This window comes from Pungitius pungitius, chromosome 8 (genome assembly GCF_949316345.1).
Source record: "Pungitius pungitius chromosome 8, fPunPun2.1, whole genome shotgun sequence".
NCBI lineage: Eukaryota > Metazoa > Chordata > Actinopteri > Perciformes > Gasterosteidae > Pungitius > Pungitius pungitius.
Window position 1 is genome coordinate 20,086,675 of NC_084907.1, and position 18,356 is coordinate 20,105,030.

General features: G+C 47.0%; 1 protein-coding gene across 1 annotated transcript; it reads right to left on the reverse strand.

Annotated features, from left to right (window-relative positions):
• Positions 1-13,962: 13,962 nt before the first annotated feature.
• Positions 13,963-17,480, reverse strand: snai1a (snail family zinc finger 1a). Its single transcript, XM_062564115.1, has 3 exons — positions 17,130-17,480; positions 16,107-16,634; positions 13,963-15,459 (listed from the first exon to the last, which is right to left on the reverse strand). Exons 1-3 carry the CDS (start codon positions 17,203-17,205, stop codon positions 15,275-15,277), a joined length of 789 nt encoding a protein of 262 aa, XP_062420099.1. The 5' UTR covers positions 17,206-17,480; the 3' UTR covers positions 13,963-15,274.
• Positions 17,481-18,356: the final 876 nt, after the last annotated feature.

Sequence of the window (18,356 nt, forward strand, 5' to 3'; positions counted from 1 at the left end):
CCACTTCCTCGTGTGAAACGAAGAAAAACAAACGCCAAACTTGACTCGACGGCCATCTTTGTTGATGGCGTTATCTGTTGCCGTGGCAGACTGAGAGGTGTTTCTGTGATGGCTCAAACTTTCTTGGGCATCAGTTAGATAGCTGGACCCCGGCTATTCTGGGAATAGGGGGCTCTTCAGAGAGGCAGAGGCTGGTTTGTGTACCATGTCACTCACTGCACCGTTTGAAAAGCCGGGCTTGCTGATAACACAACGGGGGGACGAATCCCAAAAGTCCCAAGAGTTTCTGGCTTTAAATAAGTCCACACATTCACGCGGCACAAACGCACACGGTGAAGTGGGTGCAGCCGTGTGCGCAGTCCCCCCCCCCCCCCCCCCCCAGCACATCTCTCTGCACTGCTATACTGCAGACGCCTGCAACAGCTGACTCCTCAGAGCAACCTCTCTCCTTACGTCCCCAGTGTTCCTGAAAACCATTTAGACTCTAATGTGACCAGGCCCCCTAATGCTCATGTTTTTATTATTGTGCATTTGTATAGAGTGACCAGACTGGCGTCCTGCTGCAGTTCTCGGGCCCAAAATGCTGTGTCCCAAGTCCTCGGTGCTCTCGGGTGGACTGGTTTGATACCAATTTGAGGAGACGAGCTTTTGGACGTTAAGTCTTGATCTGGGGGGGGGGGTCACAGTTGTTTTAGAATCATCCGGCTCAGGCAGCGGGTGGAGAGAGGAATTATGACTGCAGTCGTTTTTCAGCACTGTTTAATCATCACAGACACACTTCTCTTTGTTCAGCCTCTGCACGGATGGGACTCCTCTGATAACGACTACCTCTCATCCATCTATCATCCATCCATCTATGATCCATCTGTTATCCATCTACCACCCATCTATCCATTCAAACTCCATTTATTCTTCCATCCTTCTGTCCTTTTGACCATCTTTCTATTAATTATGGCTGGCTATGTGGCTTTTATATTAATATTGGCATGAAAAAAATGCTTAAAAAGAATCCAAATAAAAAAGTACAAAATGTTATTAATGTGAATATATAGGACTGTCTCAGAAAATTAGAATATTGTGATAAAGTTCTTTATTTTCTGTAATGCAATTAAAAAAACAAAAATGTCATGCATTCTGGATTCATTACAAATCAACTGAAATATTGCAAGCCTTTTATTCTTTTAATATTGCTGATTATGACTTACAGCTTAAGAAAACTCAAATATCCTATTTCTAAATATCAGAATATCATGAAAAAGTATACTAGAAGGGTATTCAACTAATCACTTGAATCGTCTAATTAACTCGAAACACCTGCAAGGGTGTTTCCAGAATGCATGACATTTTTGTTTTTTTAATTGCATTACAGAAAATAAAGAACTTTATCACAATGTTCTAATTTTCTGAGACAGTCCTGTACATACATTGGGCAGCAAGATGTGCCTTTTCTCCTGCTCCTAGAAGTGTATTTGACTTTGAGAGGTTATTATAATAACCATACAACTTTAATTCTGGGTTCTGAGTTTAATTACAGAGTAAATTCCAAATTCAGGTATATATCATTATCCATATTTGTATTAATCTATCTATATATGGCTACATCTATTTATATGATCTTTATTTTAACTCAACTATCAGTGCACATTTTTCAAGAAAAAACTTTTCTAATAAAGTTATTTTTTTTATTTTTTATGCGTTGTTTCTTTTAGGAACTTTTGGCCTTTCTGTAAAACGTGCTGTATAATTCTGCATGTTGACCGGTATAAATATTAAGCTCCCCGTTTTTACTCTCCGGCAGTGACCTAAAAATGGGCGGTGGAGCAGTGTTTCATTTTGGATCAAAGCATTCATTGCGGGTGGATATTTCTGTAATCGCCTCGTGCCTTCCCACAATACCTTGCAGCAACTGTGTGGGCTCAGGTCTTAGCCATCGCTTCATCAGAGTGGAGACGGCCTGACGCGTGGCACAAACTTTCTAAAGCCCCAATTACTTTTCCACACCCACTCCACCCCCTTGACATCCAAACGTGCACACACACACACGCCTACACACACATACACAAACACACCCACACACACACACATATATATATACACAGTAATAACACAAAGCAAAGTTAATTTTCTTTTACCGAGCTGTTTGGGGGTTTGATACTCCAGCTATTAGCCTCTGGCTAAAGACAATACCGCGTCTCTCATTGTCCCAAGTTGTGGTCTGGGTCAGTGGGCCCGGCCCGCCTCACCAGCCCTGCCCTCAGTATGCATGGCAGCCCTCAGCTGTCTTTCTATTTCAAGAGCATGGAGGCATACCATGACCCAGCTGGGGCATCGCAGACAATGAGCATGCTGCCTTATCCAAACACAGGCCCGCAGACAATCTGACGCACTCCAGGATCCCAGCGAGAGCCCTGCTGCAGCCCCTCCTGCCTAATAAAGCTGCAGTAAAGGGTTAACAAGGCTGCACAGACGGCGACACACAGGAGCCACACACTGCGACGATCAATTAAGTTGCAAGGAGGGCTTCGTTTGTTGTTTTATGTTTGATTACAGCCTGTGATGTAGGGAAGAGTAAAATGCCTTTTTATTTGTAGGCTGCAGTTCAACAGGTGGATGCAGGTTCTAGTGATGGGAAGTGTGTGCTGTGGATCTTTTGTAGATGAAGTTATCTCATTTTATTCACCACATTATTATCTTTATTTTGCTGAATGGAATGACATGAAAATGGAAAGAAATACAATTGATGTGTTGAGTTTAATCATTTACCCTTTCATCACTGAAACTTGTGTATATTATTTACTGCGGGTTAGTTCTAGCTATTTTTTCTACTTGCTACACCGATAAGTTCAGCCTTCTCAAAGGCGTCTTTTTAATCTCTCGCGTTTCGGTTCCAGTGAAATCGGCGTTTCCAAACTGCGGGCCTTGACTTCAGTTGCTGCGCTCGGCTTTAAATAGACTTGGAAGGGAAACCTGTCGAGCTGCTTGGAAAGACCTTCAGTTAGTGACCTACAGAATCTCACTGTCCGGGTAGACATAGCTTCACTTAATTTACTGTCGGCCCCGTCGCAGCTCTGTTTAAAAGGCGCCCAGCGGTGCAGGTGGCAGGGCTCGCCCTCTGATCATGATTGCCGTTTAGACAGAGCTGCTGTCACAATGAGAGGCATTTCAGCGAGCTGCAGGGCGGCCCTTTCACAGCTTACACAGGCTCCAAGCCGCCTATATTTCCTTTATACACACACACACACACACACACGCGCTTACACCAAAGTAAATGCAAGCACACAAACACTATAACCACCTCTCCCGTCACCTGTCGCCAATGGCAACTGCTAAGACCCACAGAACAAAGCGGCAGACTGGCAGCACACGTGTTACGCCATCAAAAACACGAGTACAATTGATTGACTTGGTTGCCAGGCGAGCAGAATAACTCAGATTACTGACAATCATAATATAACCTGGAAAATGTCATTTCAAAAATATTGTTATTTGAGGTAAGATTTAAATTCTATCAAAAACTGGACAAGCAGTTTGACATTTTATTTAGGGGCCGTGCAGTGTGCAGCAATATATTATAATTCAGATGATTCAAAATTTGCAATGACAATGCAATGTAAACAGTACGTCTTTCATTCATGCATGCAATATTCAAGGCAAAATGAAAATGATAGATTATAATAATTTGACAATGAAGAAAAACCATTTGACAATTCATTTTTAAAGACTTGTGCTTTATTTATAATTGCACATTGCAGGCATACTGGATTAATGAAGGTGTTTTTAATAGGCAATTTTAACAACAAAGGCCAATGGCCAAACAGTTCAACCTCAAGTCTCCCAGCCTGAAGTGTTTTGTACTTTGCTTTATATCCTAGTTATCATCCACGTGTTGAGTCTGGAGATCAGACATCAGCTAGTTGACTACAGTAGAGCTGTTGTGGGTATTTCAATTGAGTTTTTAGAATTACACTAAACTTTCCCATACTCGACATAGTACATCACAGCCCTGCGTCCCTGTTTCAGGGCTATATGCCTTTTGTGATACAGCCTCACCAAGACACAGAGACAGAGACATATTCACAATGTTAAAGCATATTTATTGTTCACCACGTTGCATCAAGGAATCCCACATCCATTTAAAATAAGATATTGGTGTTCTACTATTTATGGATCACAATAATTATGCTTTACTATAAAACCACAGCCTTGATATTTGTTCCGTGGGTTTGAACTGCCTCCTCCTTTTGTCATAAATAGCTAATGCTACCAGTCACTAATGTTTTAATGATGATAATCGGGTTGAGATGTTCCAAGTCAACCTGGGCCAAAACATTATACCACTTACCTTCCCATAACTATGTTTCTGTCCTGCCTGAAGGGAGTTGGCGTCTGCTCAACTGAAGCTGTGGAGAGATCCCTGTGAAGCACATTGCTATTTTATTAATGGTCTTAGCTGAGAATCCAGAGTGACTTTCACTCCTCCACCATGTAACAAGTAATAATAACAGGTGGATCAGACAAAAGGGCATTGTTTGATTTCAGCCAGGAGCGGCTCCCATGTGTCATCCTTTGCCTTTTCCTCACATCCTCACAAATTCTCCTTTTCACCTTCAGCGATTGAGGATTCATCCCAAACATAATGAAGTGTCTGGTTCTGGATTTATTCCAGTCGCCTTCACCGGCACAGGGTGTCGGCCTCAGCCTCACCCACGGCTTCCACCGCGGGGCCTCCAAGAGATCCTGCCAACATATGACAACCAGTCCGAGTTATCCGGGGGCCCCAGGATGTTGAGCTCTGAGAAGCTGGAGCAGGAGCAGGTGAAGAGAGTCCTGAGGGAAGGCCTCGTGCTTCCTTCTTGCCTCCCCGAGATGAAACCGAAGGACCAGCTTGGCATGCGGTGAAGTGCTGCTTCCCGGCAGCAGGCCAGCCACTCGGACAGCTGGCGCCGTGTGCGTGTTCTTTAATACGCGTCTTCTCTCCCACCGCATTTAGCGCACAATACGACAGTGTGTTAGCAGTCTGCGGTCATTTCCTAATTGGCGGTGTCTGAATAGTGTGAACATCAGAGGTTGCGAGTCTTGCGAGGAGTCATCTTACCGGTGGCTGGCCGAACGGAGGTGAAAGCGAATCTCAAAGTGCAAAAACCAATTGCAGGATTTCGTTGATGGGCGAATGCGTCATTTCGAGTCACTGTATGCAAGTCGGATGTGAAGCAAATTTGCTGACGATGCTACCCTCTGCTGCCACGCGGCACCAATCACACTCCACGGTGTCTCTCAGTTGTGAATACTGGTTTTCTGCCTCTACGATGACTTTAATGTCAGATTTCTTCCGTAAAGGGGAGAAAGTTATGGATAAGTGCTACTTGCTATGGAAGTGGAGCTGTTTGTTTAAATGGTTACCAAGGCCAACCCTGAAGTAGTATTACGTTACATGTCATTTAGCTGACGCTTTTATCCAAGGCAACTGACATTGCATTATAACCCGTGGCTTTCGATTTGCCTGGGGAGCAATCAGGGGTTAGGTGTGTTGCTCAGGGACTCTTTGAGATCCCAGCGCATCACACTACTCCACACACACACTACTAGGGTACTAACGTTTTGGCCTTTTCATCTACAGCTCCACAGCTGCACATATTTTATAATGTAGCCATTAAATTTGTTACATTTCCACGATATAAATACCAAAACTTGCAAGATGAAGATGAACTGAATCATTTGTACACCTGTTGAATCTGATGTTTGAACTTAATCTCATAGATTTGTTCATGTTCCCAGCTTGCACGTGTGTTAACCTAATGAAATGTGAAAAATAACAAATAAAATAATGCATCATTCTTTATAGATATTAATTTACATTCATTACATGTCATTTAGCTGACACTTTTATCCAAAGCGACTTGCAATATGTGCATTTCAAATTTAAAAGTCCAATTTAGGGTGCTACAGTTTGTTTAGTGTTTAGTAAAGTCTGAAAAGGTGTGTCTTTAGTTTTAGAAGAGGGAAAGATGTAAAGGCTCTCTGCCGTCCTGATGTCATCAAAGAGCTTGTTTCATCATTTCGGAGCAAGGACAATTATTCAATAATATAACATAATTCTTAAGCATTATGTCTTGGAAGCTTGGACAAAGAGACTTTGACTATTCATTGGGTTCTCTCCGGGTAACACAGACACAGAGGATAGGTCATTTGGTGAAGCTGAAATTGCCCATTGGATGTATGAATGGAAGACTGAATGGTTGTCTCTGGTCATCTCTACACCATATCTGCGATTGGCTGGTGACCAGTACAGTGTGTACCCCGTCTCACCCCAAAGCCAGCTGGGTGGACTCAAGCCCACCTAAAAGCCCCTAAGGTCAATCGGTATAGAAGACGACTGACTAACCCCAAACTCACCAGCAGCACCCTCCGTGGTGACATTTTGTATCCTTACACTTTTCCAACGTGACTGCTGGTGCAGTGCCACTTCTGCACCAGCAGAGGGAGCCATGTTCCTGCACGAGAGCAACAACCTCTGTTTTTAATCTGTCCACATGAGGTCATTTCAGTCTGAGAAGAGGCACAAAAGGAACCTTGTAAGTAAATGGCACCTTGCAAGCAGCTGCTTATGGCTTCAACAGGAACAAAGGACTTTTTTGATACATAAAATGTACGGTGTATTAGATTTGATTGTATAAGCCGATGGCTTGGCTCACATATGCGATGATACATTCGCCTTGTATTTACTGATGGAGTCATTCCACCTTAGCAGTCATTGAGCCAGTATTTCTCCGTGTTTCTCAATGACAGGAAGGGGCTATCTCATAGGAAGTGGAAGTAGGAGCGTCCCGCTCTCTCTCTCTCTCTCTCTCTCTCTCTCTCTCTCACACACACCCTCGCGGTCGGCCACTCGCCTTCCCATCCTGTAGCTGAAAGCGATGTGAGCCAGGAACACCCCCTCTCTGCTGGGCTTGCTGCCTGCTAGTATTTTGGTAAATCGTCATCCTCCCTGACCTGCTGGCCCGATCCTGGCGCCAGAAATCTCCACGCCTCCCCTCCACCTCGCAGAGCCGACTACCCCCGACCCCATGGATAATTCAGACCAGCTGTTGCAAGGTGCCTTGCCTGCTCCCACCCACTATACTCGCACTTGGCTCTTCTGAAGGTTTAAGTTTGTCCCGGGGAAAGAGAAGGGGGGGAAAAAAGAGCCTGGCTGTGGGCTTTCTTTGGAGGCCTCTGGGTCTTTGCATGGGGTTTTCACTGTTGCGTAAAATAAATCCCAGTGAATCGCAGGCCTGGCTCCTGCTCTGCAACAAATCAGAACGGTGTCTAGATTGGATGTTGCAATGTGCTAACACACTCTCGCTGAGGAGCTGTGCTGTGGCAGGAGGTCAAACGCTGATTTCTGCTTTCCCTGGTCCTTCAAATTTGTCACTGACCTGAATTTATTCTCGTTGCTCTAACCGCCGCGCCTTAATGAAGGGGAATCTGTGTCACTGTGAAATGAGAGTCACGGACAGAATTGAGTTTTGCTGCGATGTGCCTCAACAGAGCCATCTCCTCATTGGAGTCACATGGACAGCATGTGCGTCCTCGATGATCAAGTGATACTGTGTGGGGATTGAGAGCTATTGCCAAGGAATGTTTGACGAGAGAAATAAAATGGACTTGATTTGCCACGGATCATTCTCTTCCTGTGTTGAATCTGTGTAGCAGGAAAAAGAAGCCAGCGCATATGTGCGCTGACTTCTTTTGTATACTTGAGTGTTTTTTGGCATCCGAGGGCTCTGCGTAAAGTAAGGTGCCTCTCTGTCTATGGCCTAACCACGGCGGGACTTTGGACTGAGATGGAGGGGAACCCCAAGCGTTTGATCCCCACTCAACAACCCCAGCACTGCTGAGTAACAGCCCACGAGTGAACTGAATACACGTGTGTGTGTGTGTGTGTGTGTGCGCCCGACAGAGGTTTGGATTGTTTTTTTCACGGTGGTGGCCGTGGTGGTAGTGGTGCGGTTGCCTTGTAGAACAGCAGTGGATGGTTGTCAGAGACAGAGGCCTGGGAGAGGGGGGGGGATGGGGGAGTGGTACAAAGAACTGTTCTGGTGAAACTATGGAGGAAAATAGTTTGTGCTGCACTGGGATTTCCTGCCTTTGCCCCGGCTAGGCCCCCCCCCCCCCTCTCCCCGTCCCGCCCGCTATGCTCCTGACGCCCTTCAGCAGTGTGGAAACTGCTCTGACAATATTTCAGCCCGGAGACGGGTGAAGCAATTGATGCAATAAGAATTTCTGCAGGGATTATCGGGGTGGATGAGAGATTCATGGTTGATCCAGACCGTTGCAATCAGTTTTCCATAATTCCGACTCCTTTGTTACATGAGAAACAGTAGTTTCGACTGTGCACAATGTCTCATTCATGGCTCTCGCATTGACACGCAATTTGTCTAAACCGTGTTATCTGATCGCTTATCATACACAGCTGGAATACACATTGCTTCCCCCTGACATCGGTCCTGTGAATGGAAGCACCGCCGCTGCTCGTGTTAAATGTAGGAAGGACAGGTGCGTCTCCATTTGGCTGCCTCCCGACATATCGCGTGGGTGTCAAGGAGGAGGCGGACGGGGACGAGGCGTCCGTCTTTAATGTTTAAACCAGTCCCCTCCTCTTCCAGGGCTTTGATCCTAGGTGTCGGTGGCGGAGCTGGGGGCCATGTGTCACTCATTAGCAGCGTGGTGAGAGTGTGCTGGCTCGCAGCCTTTTCCTCATGTGGAGCAAAGTGCAGAGGATGCTGTGAAAATGGCTGCTCACGCAGAGTTCCTGCTAATAAACCCTTGAGGGTGGCGTCAAGAGATTTGGGGGTGGGGGGAGCTGATAATAAAAAAATAAAAAAAATCAGTTCACTTTAATAACCGCCTATGTGTTGAGCATTGCTTTACTCTGCACACACTTATGCTAAACTGATAGCACAGGAAGTCGAATAGACGATTTCATTGAAAGGCCCCGCTGCCAGCCCTCACTGTCTTGGGAGGGGAGGGAAATGGAAACCAGATGTTTGAGATCCACCGTGAATATGTCAAATCTCTCCAGACTATGTCAGTTCCTCCATGTCCGATTGGTGGACTGAAGCTTTTCTGCAGCGTCATCGGTAATGTCCGTAAGTCTTTCTCTCCCTGCGGACATCTCTAACGGTCTTGGCTGCAGCGACGAGCTGGAGACTCCGGGAAAGAAGCTCCACTGTTCCACTGTTTTTTTTTTTTTTTTTCTTCCTCTGTTCCTTAGGTTTCAGACCTCACCGCATTCCTCAGATTTCAGGGTAACTTCCCATATCCCAAGGCTCAGTCGGGTGGCAAATCTCTCAGCACTCCTTTGTGGATGGATTGCTTTCTCTTGCTTGAGAAAATAACAAGCTATAGAGTAATGACTTAACAAGCAACAGGATAATGGCTTCAACATGTGCGGGACTGTGTGTCTGTGTGCGTGCATAGATTTGGGATTGCGCTAGTGCTTCCTCACTCGCCTGTATGTGTGTGTGTGTGTCTATTGTTTGAGAACCAACTGTGCAGGATCAAGTGGTTCTCTGTGTGCTCCGAGTTGTTTGAAAACCCGGGGCCCGCTGACGAAGAGTCGGCTCTCTCCCCCCACGTCTGGAGCCACGCAGGCTTTGGGGAATCAGCAGCCCCCCCCCCCGGTGCGTCACGATGACAGGGACGGCCTGTGGGGGTGTCGGGTGTTTCCCATCATAAACAGCTGCTTAGGCCTCCCACTCAGACGAGCACTCCTGGTGTACACGTCTGTGTGTTTGAATCCGGGGATGGTGTGCTGTGTGTGATCTGCAGGCAATGTGACAGCTGCCGTGATGTATGCGCTGTGTGTGTGTGTGTGTGTGTGTGTACACAAGGCAGATTGTTGGTGTTTACTAATGTCTGGAGTGTTTGGATGTCGTGCATCTGTTCCTGGTGCAGCGTTACCTCCAGTCTCAGCCTTCTTTGATCTCCATCGGAAACAAACAGGAAGCAGCCGACACCTTCATCTATCATCCCGGTGTGGCTAAGAAGAAACGGTGAGCTTGTGAGGCTGTTCATGGGAAATGACGCTGGCGTGAGTCCATTAGCAATCCTCTTGTTGTCGGCGATATATATATGCGCGTAAGCGGCGCATTTTGTTCCGGCGTGTTCCGGCTCGCCCCGAGCTGTTGCTTCTCCGCTTCACACGCGGCTTCTGAAGCTTCAACAAATCAGAAAACTCGAAGCAAAAAGGAACTAATAGGGAGGCAATACATTTCCCAACACAAGGCCCGATGGTGTTTACCCACTGTTACAGCGGGACGTGTCCTGACAGGTGGGCACAAATCTACATTACGTTTTTCATTATTCTCTCTCAGGGCCTCAGGCAACAGCTCAACGTCCTTTTGCACCTTGCCTGGGAAAATATGCTCCGGTGCGTTCCAGGCAAACAGGTGTTATTTCCTCCACTGTCAGGTGAAGAGGAGTCTTAAGTGTGGGTTTAACAGGTGCCGGTGACTTTCTCTCTTCTTAGACGTGCTCTCGGCAGGGCCGGCGATGTCGGCCGCTTGTTTGTTTGGTCCGGCCTCAAATATCTCAGCACCCATTAGAGGGGATTACCATTCGATTTTCAGTGTTTCCAGATGTTGAATCCTACTGACTCTGGTGACCCCCCCCCCTACATTTGTCTTAAGTAAGATGGTGAAACATTACATCTTACATCTACAACATCACATTAGTGTTAAAAAAAACACTGTGCCTACTGTCAGTGAAGCGTGACAGAGCCGCGAGCATTGCCGTGGATTATCTTGTTTAGTTCGAAGGAGTCACATGATGAATTTTTCATTCTGTTAAGGTCAGAAGGATATCTGTTTTGGTTGCTTTTTTTTTTTTTTCTCACAAACTGCTCATCTACTTGCTGATGTGCCACTCAAGAATTTGGGAGTAACAACAGTTAGGGAAAGCTGGGTCAGGATACTCTCTGAGAATCTCTTGTTTCCTGTCCCAGGGTAGAAGCAGGATTTATTTTCTCCCTCCTTCCCCTCTCCAATTGCACCAGCCCCAATGTGAGGCAATGCCAACAAGGAAACAGAGGAAAAGCAGAGAGCTCAGGCGCCATCCATCCTCTGCGCCCCCTCCCCCCTCCCCCCTCCTCTCGCTCGCTATGCTTCTCACTGGCATCGGGTCTGCTGCAACACATGTCTCTGATCAAGCCCAGCCTGCGTCATCAGTTAGTAAAATCCAGGCTCCAGGAAAACCAACAGAGAGCACATTCATAGCCGGCGACCCTGTGACTGAGTGTGTGATTCATTACTCTTTAATATGCAACCCCTACCCCCATCCCCTAACCTAGCCAACCACTTCTCCAATCCGGCCTGGGGCAACGCCATCATTTGGCCTGCTTGTGGTGTAACCGCTGTTGGCCCTCTTATTTACCAGATGCTGGGTTTTGTGTCGTCGCGTCTTTGCAGCTCAGCGGAGATAAAATGATCTGTATTCTGAACTGCATTGTGTCAGGAGTGAGACAAGGCGGCAGTAAAAACTCCCACCAAACTACGACAGGGAAGGTTCTTGACACCACGACGCTAGAGAGTAATGAGCTGCTCTTGAGCAAGGTGACAGACATGGAGAAGTGCTAATCTTTGTGGGGGAGGCCGAGGAACACAGGAGGCGAGAGGAGCTGTGGGAGTGTAGCTGAGGATGGAACGATGGCTTCAATGCAATCAAAATGCTATTCTTACGCACAAGGCATGAGGATGGATCTGCTTCCACGGCAACAGCCCTCAGCCCTGTCCCGTCGATCCCACCGTTGAGGTTATATTTTACACATTGCTAGTCCCAAGTGACATGGCGATGCGATCACAGTTTATTTGTATGCGCTGATTATCAGCTGATTACCGAGGTCCTGTAACGTGTCCGTGGAATGACTCTCAGGTGACAGTCACAAGAGTGGAAAACAGTCTCCGCATATTTAGCTTGGGATTCATCTTGACCAGGTCACTGACAAGCACAAGACTGAACCACGGTCTGGATTTAAAGGATTTTTCTTGGGAGAATTCTCTCCAGGTCTCGCGTGTCATGAGTGCAGGATGAGTCCTGTTTATGGGACGCTGACAGCTCCTTCCTGTCTCCCAGGCCGTGAGGCCTAACTGCTGCTGCGCCGAAGGCCACTTCTATAGTTCCCGGTCACCCAACTCCACCCCCCTAAAACAAGGAGAAAAAGAGCAGGCGTGGGTGGGACAGCTGAGGGAGGGGGGGGGGGGGGATGGGACATGGCGCTGGTCGTGGCAAAGTGCAAAAGCGGCGGCAGCAGCAGAAACAGCTCTGCAGCTCCTCCACACAGGCCGCTTTTTTTGGGTAAAGTAGGCCAATGTAAACTCCCACTTCCTGTCGGCCTTGTCTCAGAGGGGGGAGAGATGATCCTTCTGTGAAGAGGGAAAAGGGCTGCGGCTCTGTAGGGACCATTTCCACTCACTACACACACACACACACACACACCCCAACAGAAATACAGTCGAGGAGGCCGGCAAGAGAGTGAGTGGGAGCGAGCGAGCGAGGAATACACAAACACAGTGGGGTTCAGGAATGTTAAACACATGCTTTATGGCATAAATAGCAGCCACTTTTGGTAAATTACAGTGAGTGCTCTGGCACTGTAAAGCACACAGCAGGAAAACGCTCTCAGATTTCAAATCCAGGCTCTCCACTCTCCCAAAGGAACAAGAAGGGGAGCCTCTTGTGTTTTCCTTTCTCTATAAAAAGGCAAGAATAAGTACAGTAACTTGTGATGCAAAGATTTGGATGTTGTTACTGCCCAAATGAGGCTGTGACACTTCCGTGGCGACCGTGACCACGTCAGACTTGTAAAAGAAGAGGAAAGACATGTAGTGCTGAAATGTGCTGATCTATACCATATCTAAGAAAATAAGTAAAGCAAATGGAAAACCTCGCATGTAGCCTTGAGAGAAATCCTGTAAGACTCCACGGATGAAAATCATCAGGGAATGTCCTCAACAAGCCAACTCGAGAATAAAGTTTAAATGCAGGACTTGTTTAGACCCCCACCTCGGGACATACCAGCTGACATCATCAAAATAGTCCTTCGCTAACCTCCCAACAGGTGCGACTTTCATTCAAAAGCATTTGACCTGGTTGTTATTTGGGAGAGACGTTAGAGATCTATGCAAGTAGTTTAGCTTGAAGCACTACGTGCGTGAGGTGAGTCACTGCTACATGCTGCAATGATCGTCCTGGCGGGGAGCTGTGAGCATATTTCCCTGACTCAGTAGGAAATAAGGAACTGTGCCGTGGAGGAGCTTGCCTCACTCTGTACTGGCCCACGCACACCGACTCACTGATAAACTAGTGGCCCGACTTACTGAGTGAGCGCAGAGGAGTCATGGGAACTTAGCAACTCTGGTTTGTGCAGTGTGACTCACTGTCTAGGTGAGAATGTTATACTGTCCCTTAAAATAAAATACACACACCCTACATACGGTTCACTAGAGTTCCACCTTTAGGTGCTAAACTATGGCCCTTTAAATGTCCTATCAGCTCATATTAATTATATGGATTGATTGAAAACAGAAGTTGACTTTCACTCAAGTTCTCTTTTAACGGCACGCGCTAACACGCGCACACTTTCACATGTCGAGCAGTGTTTGCACAGCGTTAACTAGATGGCAGGTGCAAACTGGGAGCAGGTGCAGTCAGTTGTTCCTGTCCATCACACAGTGTGCTCACCTGCACGTCTGAAATTGAGCTTCACAACAATGGTGAGTTCACTCTGCACACCTAATATCAAGACGTTGGCCAGAAACGTCCCGGTTAATGATCACACAGACCTTTTATAACTAACGGTGCCCTTTTCCACATTGTGTCATTAAACTGAACACGGTTGGATTTTTAATATGCTAATGTATATCATGTGTATCATTAAAATGAACGCGGTTGGATTTTTTTTTTGCTAATGTATTTGAGAGCAGGTTTTAATAAACATAAATTACTTTATTGAATGAAAATGTATCAGTTACAACATAAGAAATAGGAGTGAACAAACAAGCATAGTACAAAATTCAACAAAATAACACATTATCTGCACATTGCACAATAAACACTGCCATAAAATGTTTAGGAAAGATAAAAATGCATCTTTGTTCTGTCCATTGACAGGGTTCTGATCTCATGTTAGTCAACCATGTCTCCATGGTGTAAACCTTAAAAATCTTTGGTCTCAGCCTTCTTGCATTTCAAATTGTTTGGCGCTATTTTCTACTAATACTGCAATCAATGTTGATTTCAAACCCACAAACACTGGAGGTAAAAAAGGCACATTTTTGGTTTCAAAAGTAATAAAATTCAAGGCACAAATTCATTAAGTTACAAAATATGGCTTTGGCTGGTATTATTAACACTGTGGTAACTCTGAGTGCATGGCTTGCATTGAAATCCACGTTGCACAGTGCTGCAAAGTGGAGCATCTTTGGAAAACAACAGCATGGCTTTTCCTATCTCTGAGTATCATCAGATTACAGACATGGTCTGGATGTAGACAAAATAGAGGCTTAAAATGAACCTCACTGGAGAATAAAGACCAACTGATGCCATTCTTTCGCGATGACACGCATCCTCTTTTTTTCTTAAGCAAACCAAGGGCAGTGGAAGTCACCTGCTATCAGCCCGCAAGGTCATGGCTGTAGCACCTGTTAGCACCTCGTCTATCTACACCACAGTACCAGGGACAGCTGTGTGTGCATTTGCTTTTGTGTGTGTGTGTGTGTGTTATGAGGCACGCTGAGAGATTTATTCCACCCACGCACCCCTACCTCTCAGCAGCTGTGTCTAGTCTATGATCTTGAGCTGGCCGGCACCAGGACGGAGACAGGAAAGAACACCTCTTACCCCAATGAGTTCTCTACATATTTGGTCTTTGGAATGGACACAATGGCAACAAAGGGTGCAGATATCAAGTGAGTCTTGACATTGCTCAGTTCAGATTTGGTCTGGCCTCAAGACCAATAGATTGGAGGGGGGGGGGTAAAAAAAAAGAAGCTCCATTGATGTTTTTTTTTTTAAAAAGAGCAAAAAAAAGCTAAACGCCTGGTAATGTCAGATCCATAATGTGGCTCCATTCCCTCCGGCACTCTTAAGGAAGGCCACGTCATGCTCTTAGTGGCCCAACCAGCTGGGCTTGGGTCGACCCACTCTCGGCGCCCACTAGCTCCTCCCTGAGCTCTGACTAGGGTACCCTATGTCTCTCTCTCTCTCTCTTTCTCTCTCTCTCTCTCTCTGCTGGGTTTCACACTGCAGAGGAGCAGCACCCGGAGGAGCTGTGTTTCTGCAGCAGCGACATGCGGCTGAAGGTGCGAGAGCAGACGCCACACTGGTACTTCTTCACCTCGGCGTGGGTCTGCAGATGCGCTCGCAGGTTTGAGCGGTCGGCAAAGGCCCTGTTGCAGTGGGGGCAGGAGAACGGCCGCTCACCTGGACAAAGGAGGGGTGAAAAGCACACGTCATATAACTTGACTGGCACAACAATCGGCCACTCTGAATTGACAAGAGCCCCCCCCCCCCCCCCCCCATTAACACCTCACGCACAAACACACAAAAACATTCTGAGGATAATGAAGAAGCACATGGTGGGCCGGACGGGTCAGAGCCTGACTGCATTAGCATGATTCAATCAGAGCCAAATGAGATTAGCACGCTAACAAGTTGCTGCAGGTACAAAGTGCTCTGTGATAGCAGAGAGCCTTCAGGCATTCTTTAAACCTTTTGTCACCCAATCGGCTGCCTTCCCCAGCAGCCGTGATAAGAGAATTAGCTGACGGGTCATTGTTGCTGGGACATTAAAGACAATGGGGGATCAATGAGTGCAGGGTCTACCGAGGGCTTCCCTGTGAGGTAATGTGTCTGCTGATCAAGTGTTGAGCTCATCAACCTGATTGTCATGGATATCGTGCTCCCTCACATCACGGCGCACCTGATGAAGACAATGTCAACCTCTCAAATGTAGATTTACAGCTCTACGGCAACACCTGGATGGATTTCTTTGCCCGAGAATCAGCAATAAAGTGGTAATGAAGCTGATGGGGGAGGGGGGCTGATAACGTCGCAGACATATGTCTTACCTGTGTGTGTGCGGATGTGGCCGCGCAGCAGCCACGGCCTGGAGAAAGCCTTCCCGCATGTGGTGCACACACAGGGCAGGGTGTGTGAGCGGATGTGCATCTTCAGGGCCCCGAGGCTGGTGTACTCTTTGGGGCAGTGTTTGCAGAGGAAGGCTGGCCTGGCTGCTGTGACGGGGGACTCCCTCTCCTCCTCCTCCTCCTCCTCCTCGGGGGGACTGATGTGGGTCATGACGCCAGTGCACTTCATCCGCTGCCGAGGGGCGTACGTGTGCACAGGTTCGGGGCTGGGGGGGTCTGAGGTGCGTCCTTCATCCTCCTCTCCACAGCTGCTGGCGCTGCTGCTGAGGCTGGAGGGGGAGCTGAGGTCCAGGGGGCCCGGGGCAACGCAGGGCTCTGTTTGGGAGGCGGGCCGGTAGAGGGCAGGCATGACGCTCAGGTCCCACACCAGACCTGTTGTGAAGCAGGTGGCAGTCGAGGTGTTGACCCCTGATGAGAGCTCAGCCAGGGAATACCTCTCCAGTGACATGTCTGGGGGGGGGGGGGGGGGGGGGGGGGGAGAGAGAAGGGTGAGGATGGTTAGACAACAAGTTCAATGATATTTATTTGAAATGACAGAGAAACAGAACAGACCAGTTCAACAAGTGAAATGTGTCTTATTAAATACAACTCTACTGTCTGTCCTGGTTTGAAATGATTCATTTGTGTTTATCTCAGCATTTACTAAGCGTAAAGTTGGAGCCATTGGGAGGTTTCATGGGCCATTTCCTCCCACGTATTCACAAGAGCTTGTAACATGAATGGAGCTCTGTCTGGTTGCAGACCGAGGGGGGGAAAGTGCATCTAACGGGCCCGACACGCAGCCGAACCAGGGACAAAAAGCTAAACACAAGTTTTATTTCCAAATGTACATTAATCTAAACTTGCAACTACTTTATAGAGACAACATGCATTCTAGGTATTAACAATTGAGCTACCATAATTCACACCAAAAAAAAAACACAAAGAAAAAGATTCACAACTCACCATTCTGACATTCCAGCTCACTGTAGTTCGGCTTTTGTTTGGCGAAGTACTGTTTGACCAAGAAAGATCGAGGCATTGTCCGTGTGAGGGTTAAATCACTGTGCGTAAAAGTATCCTGTGGTCACGACGCACAGTTTCTGCAAGATCAAATCTTTTATGAATCAAATCGTGGTCCTCGGATCCAAATGAAAAAGAAAAAGATCTTCCTATAGTCCAAAAGTTTGAGAGGACTTGAGCAGACAAGTGTGTGTGTGTGTGTGTGTGCGCGCGGCTTTCGTGCAGTGACTAAATACTGGCCTCTGTTCTGAAATACTCTGACACAGGCGTTAGGGGTGTGCTCACCCCGAGGGCCCTCCCCACTCCCCACTCCCCCCACAGCCTCCACCCTCCGCATCAAGTGCGCCCGACGAAGTCTGTGCCCACTGCGCGCTCAACAACAACATAAGCACGAAACCCGTCTCGTTCGTGCTGACCAGCAGCGACTTGTTATATTTACGCAGTGCGCAAATGGCCGCTTGTGCAGATATTTTGGGAACGCCGTGAACGGCAAGTTGGCAGCTCTGTTGCACACGTGCAGAGATTAAACACCGAAGCACCCAGTGTGAGCACCGCTGCGCGCCTGAAACGCAATCAAACATTGCGCCTCAACCAAGAAAGGTCGATAGCCCACCAGAGCGCACAGAGAAACACGGACCCCTCAAATCCTACAGCATGCACGTCCGTGTAACTGTGGTATAGCACTATAATGAACGTGCATGCTACCATCTAAATTGTAGTTTGCATTACATAGTTGCGATGACAATAAGAATCAATATTAAGATCAGAATAGTCATCAGACCCGCCGCATGTTATCTAATAAAATACGTTAGGGAAAAGCTACACATTCACATACTTGCTGCTCAGCCTTCCATCCATAGCAGAGTAACTGCACCACCTTCTGGAAAAAACAACCTGGCCAAGGCCAAATTGGCTTACCAATAAATCCGTGCATTAATCCAGGTGGGCACGTGATGGCTATACAAAGCTGTTTCATGTAAAATGAAAAATTCCACCAAACCATGTCTCCAAATCCACAGTTTGCTATATCAGGTCAGCAAAGGCTGCTCTGTGATATTCACTCGATTTGCATGCTAAAGAAAGGTGTATCTTTCTGGCTGTTTGTCTTGTGTCTCCATATTTAAATTTTACCCACTGAGAGAGATGAAGGTTTACTCTCATTTGCATTCC

Excerpts from the sequence above, each read along its gene's own strand:
- snai1a (XM_062564115.1), bottom strand. The coding sequence starts at position 17,205 with ATGCCTCGATCTTTCTTGGTCAAACAGTACTTCGCCAAACAAAAGCCG. Across the intron at positions 16,635-17,129 it reads TGAGCTGGAATGTCAGAATG|ACATGTCACTGGAGAGGTAT; the intron begins GTGAGTTGTGAA and ends CCCCCCCCCCAG. Across the intron at positions 15,460-16,106 it reads CCACATCCGCACACACACAG|GTGAGCGGCCGTTCTCCTGC; the intron begins GTAAGACATATG and ends TCCTTTGTCCAG.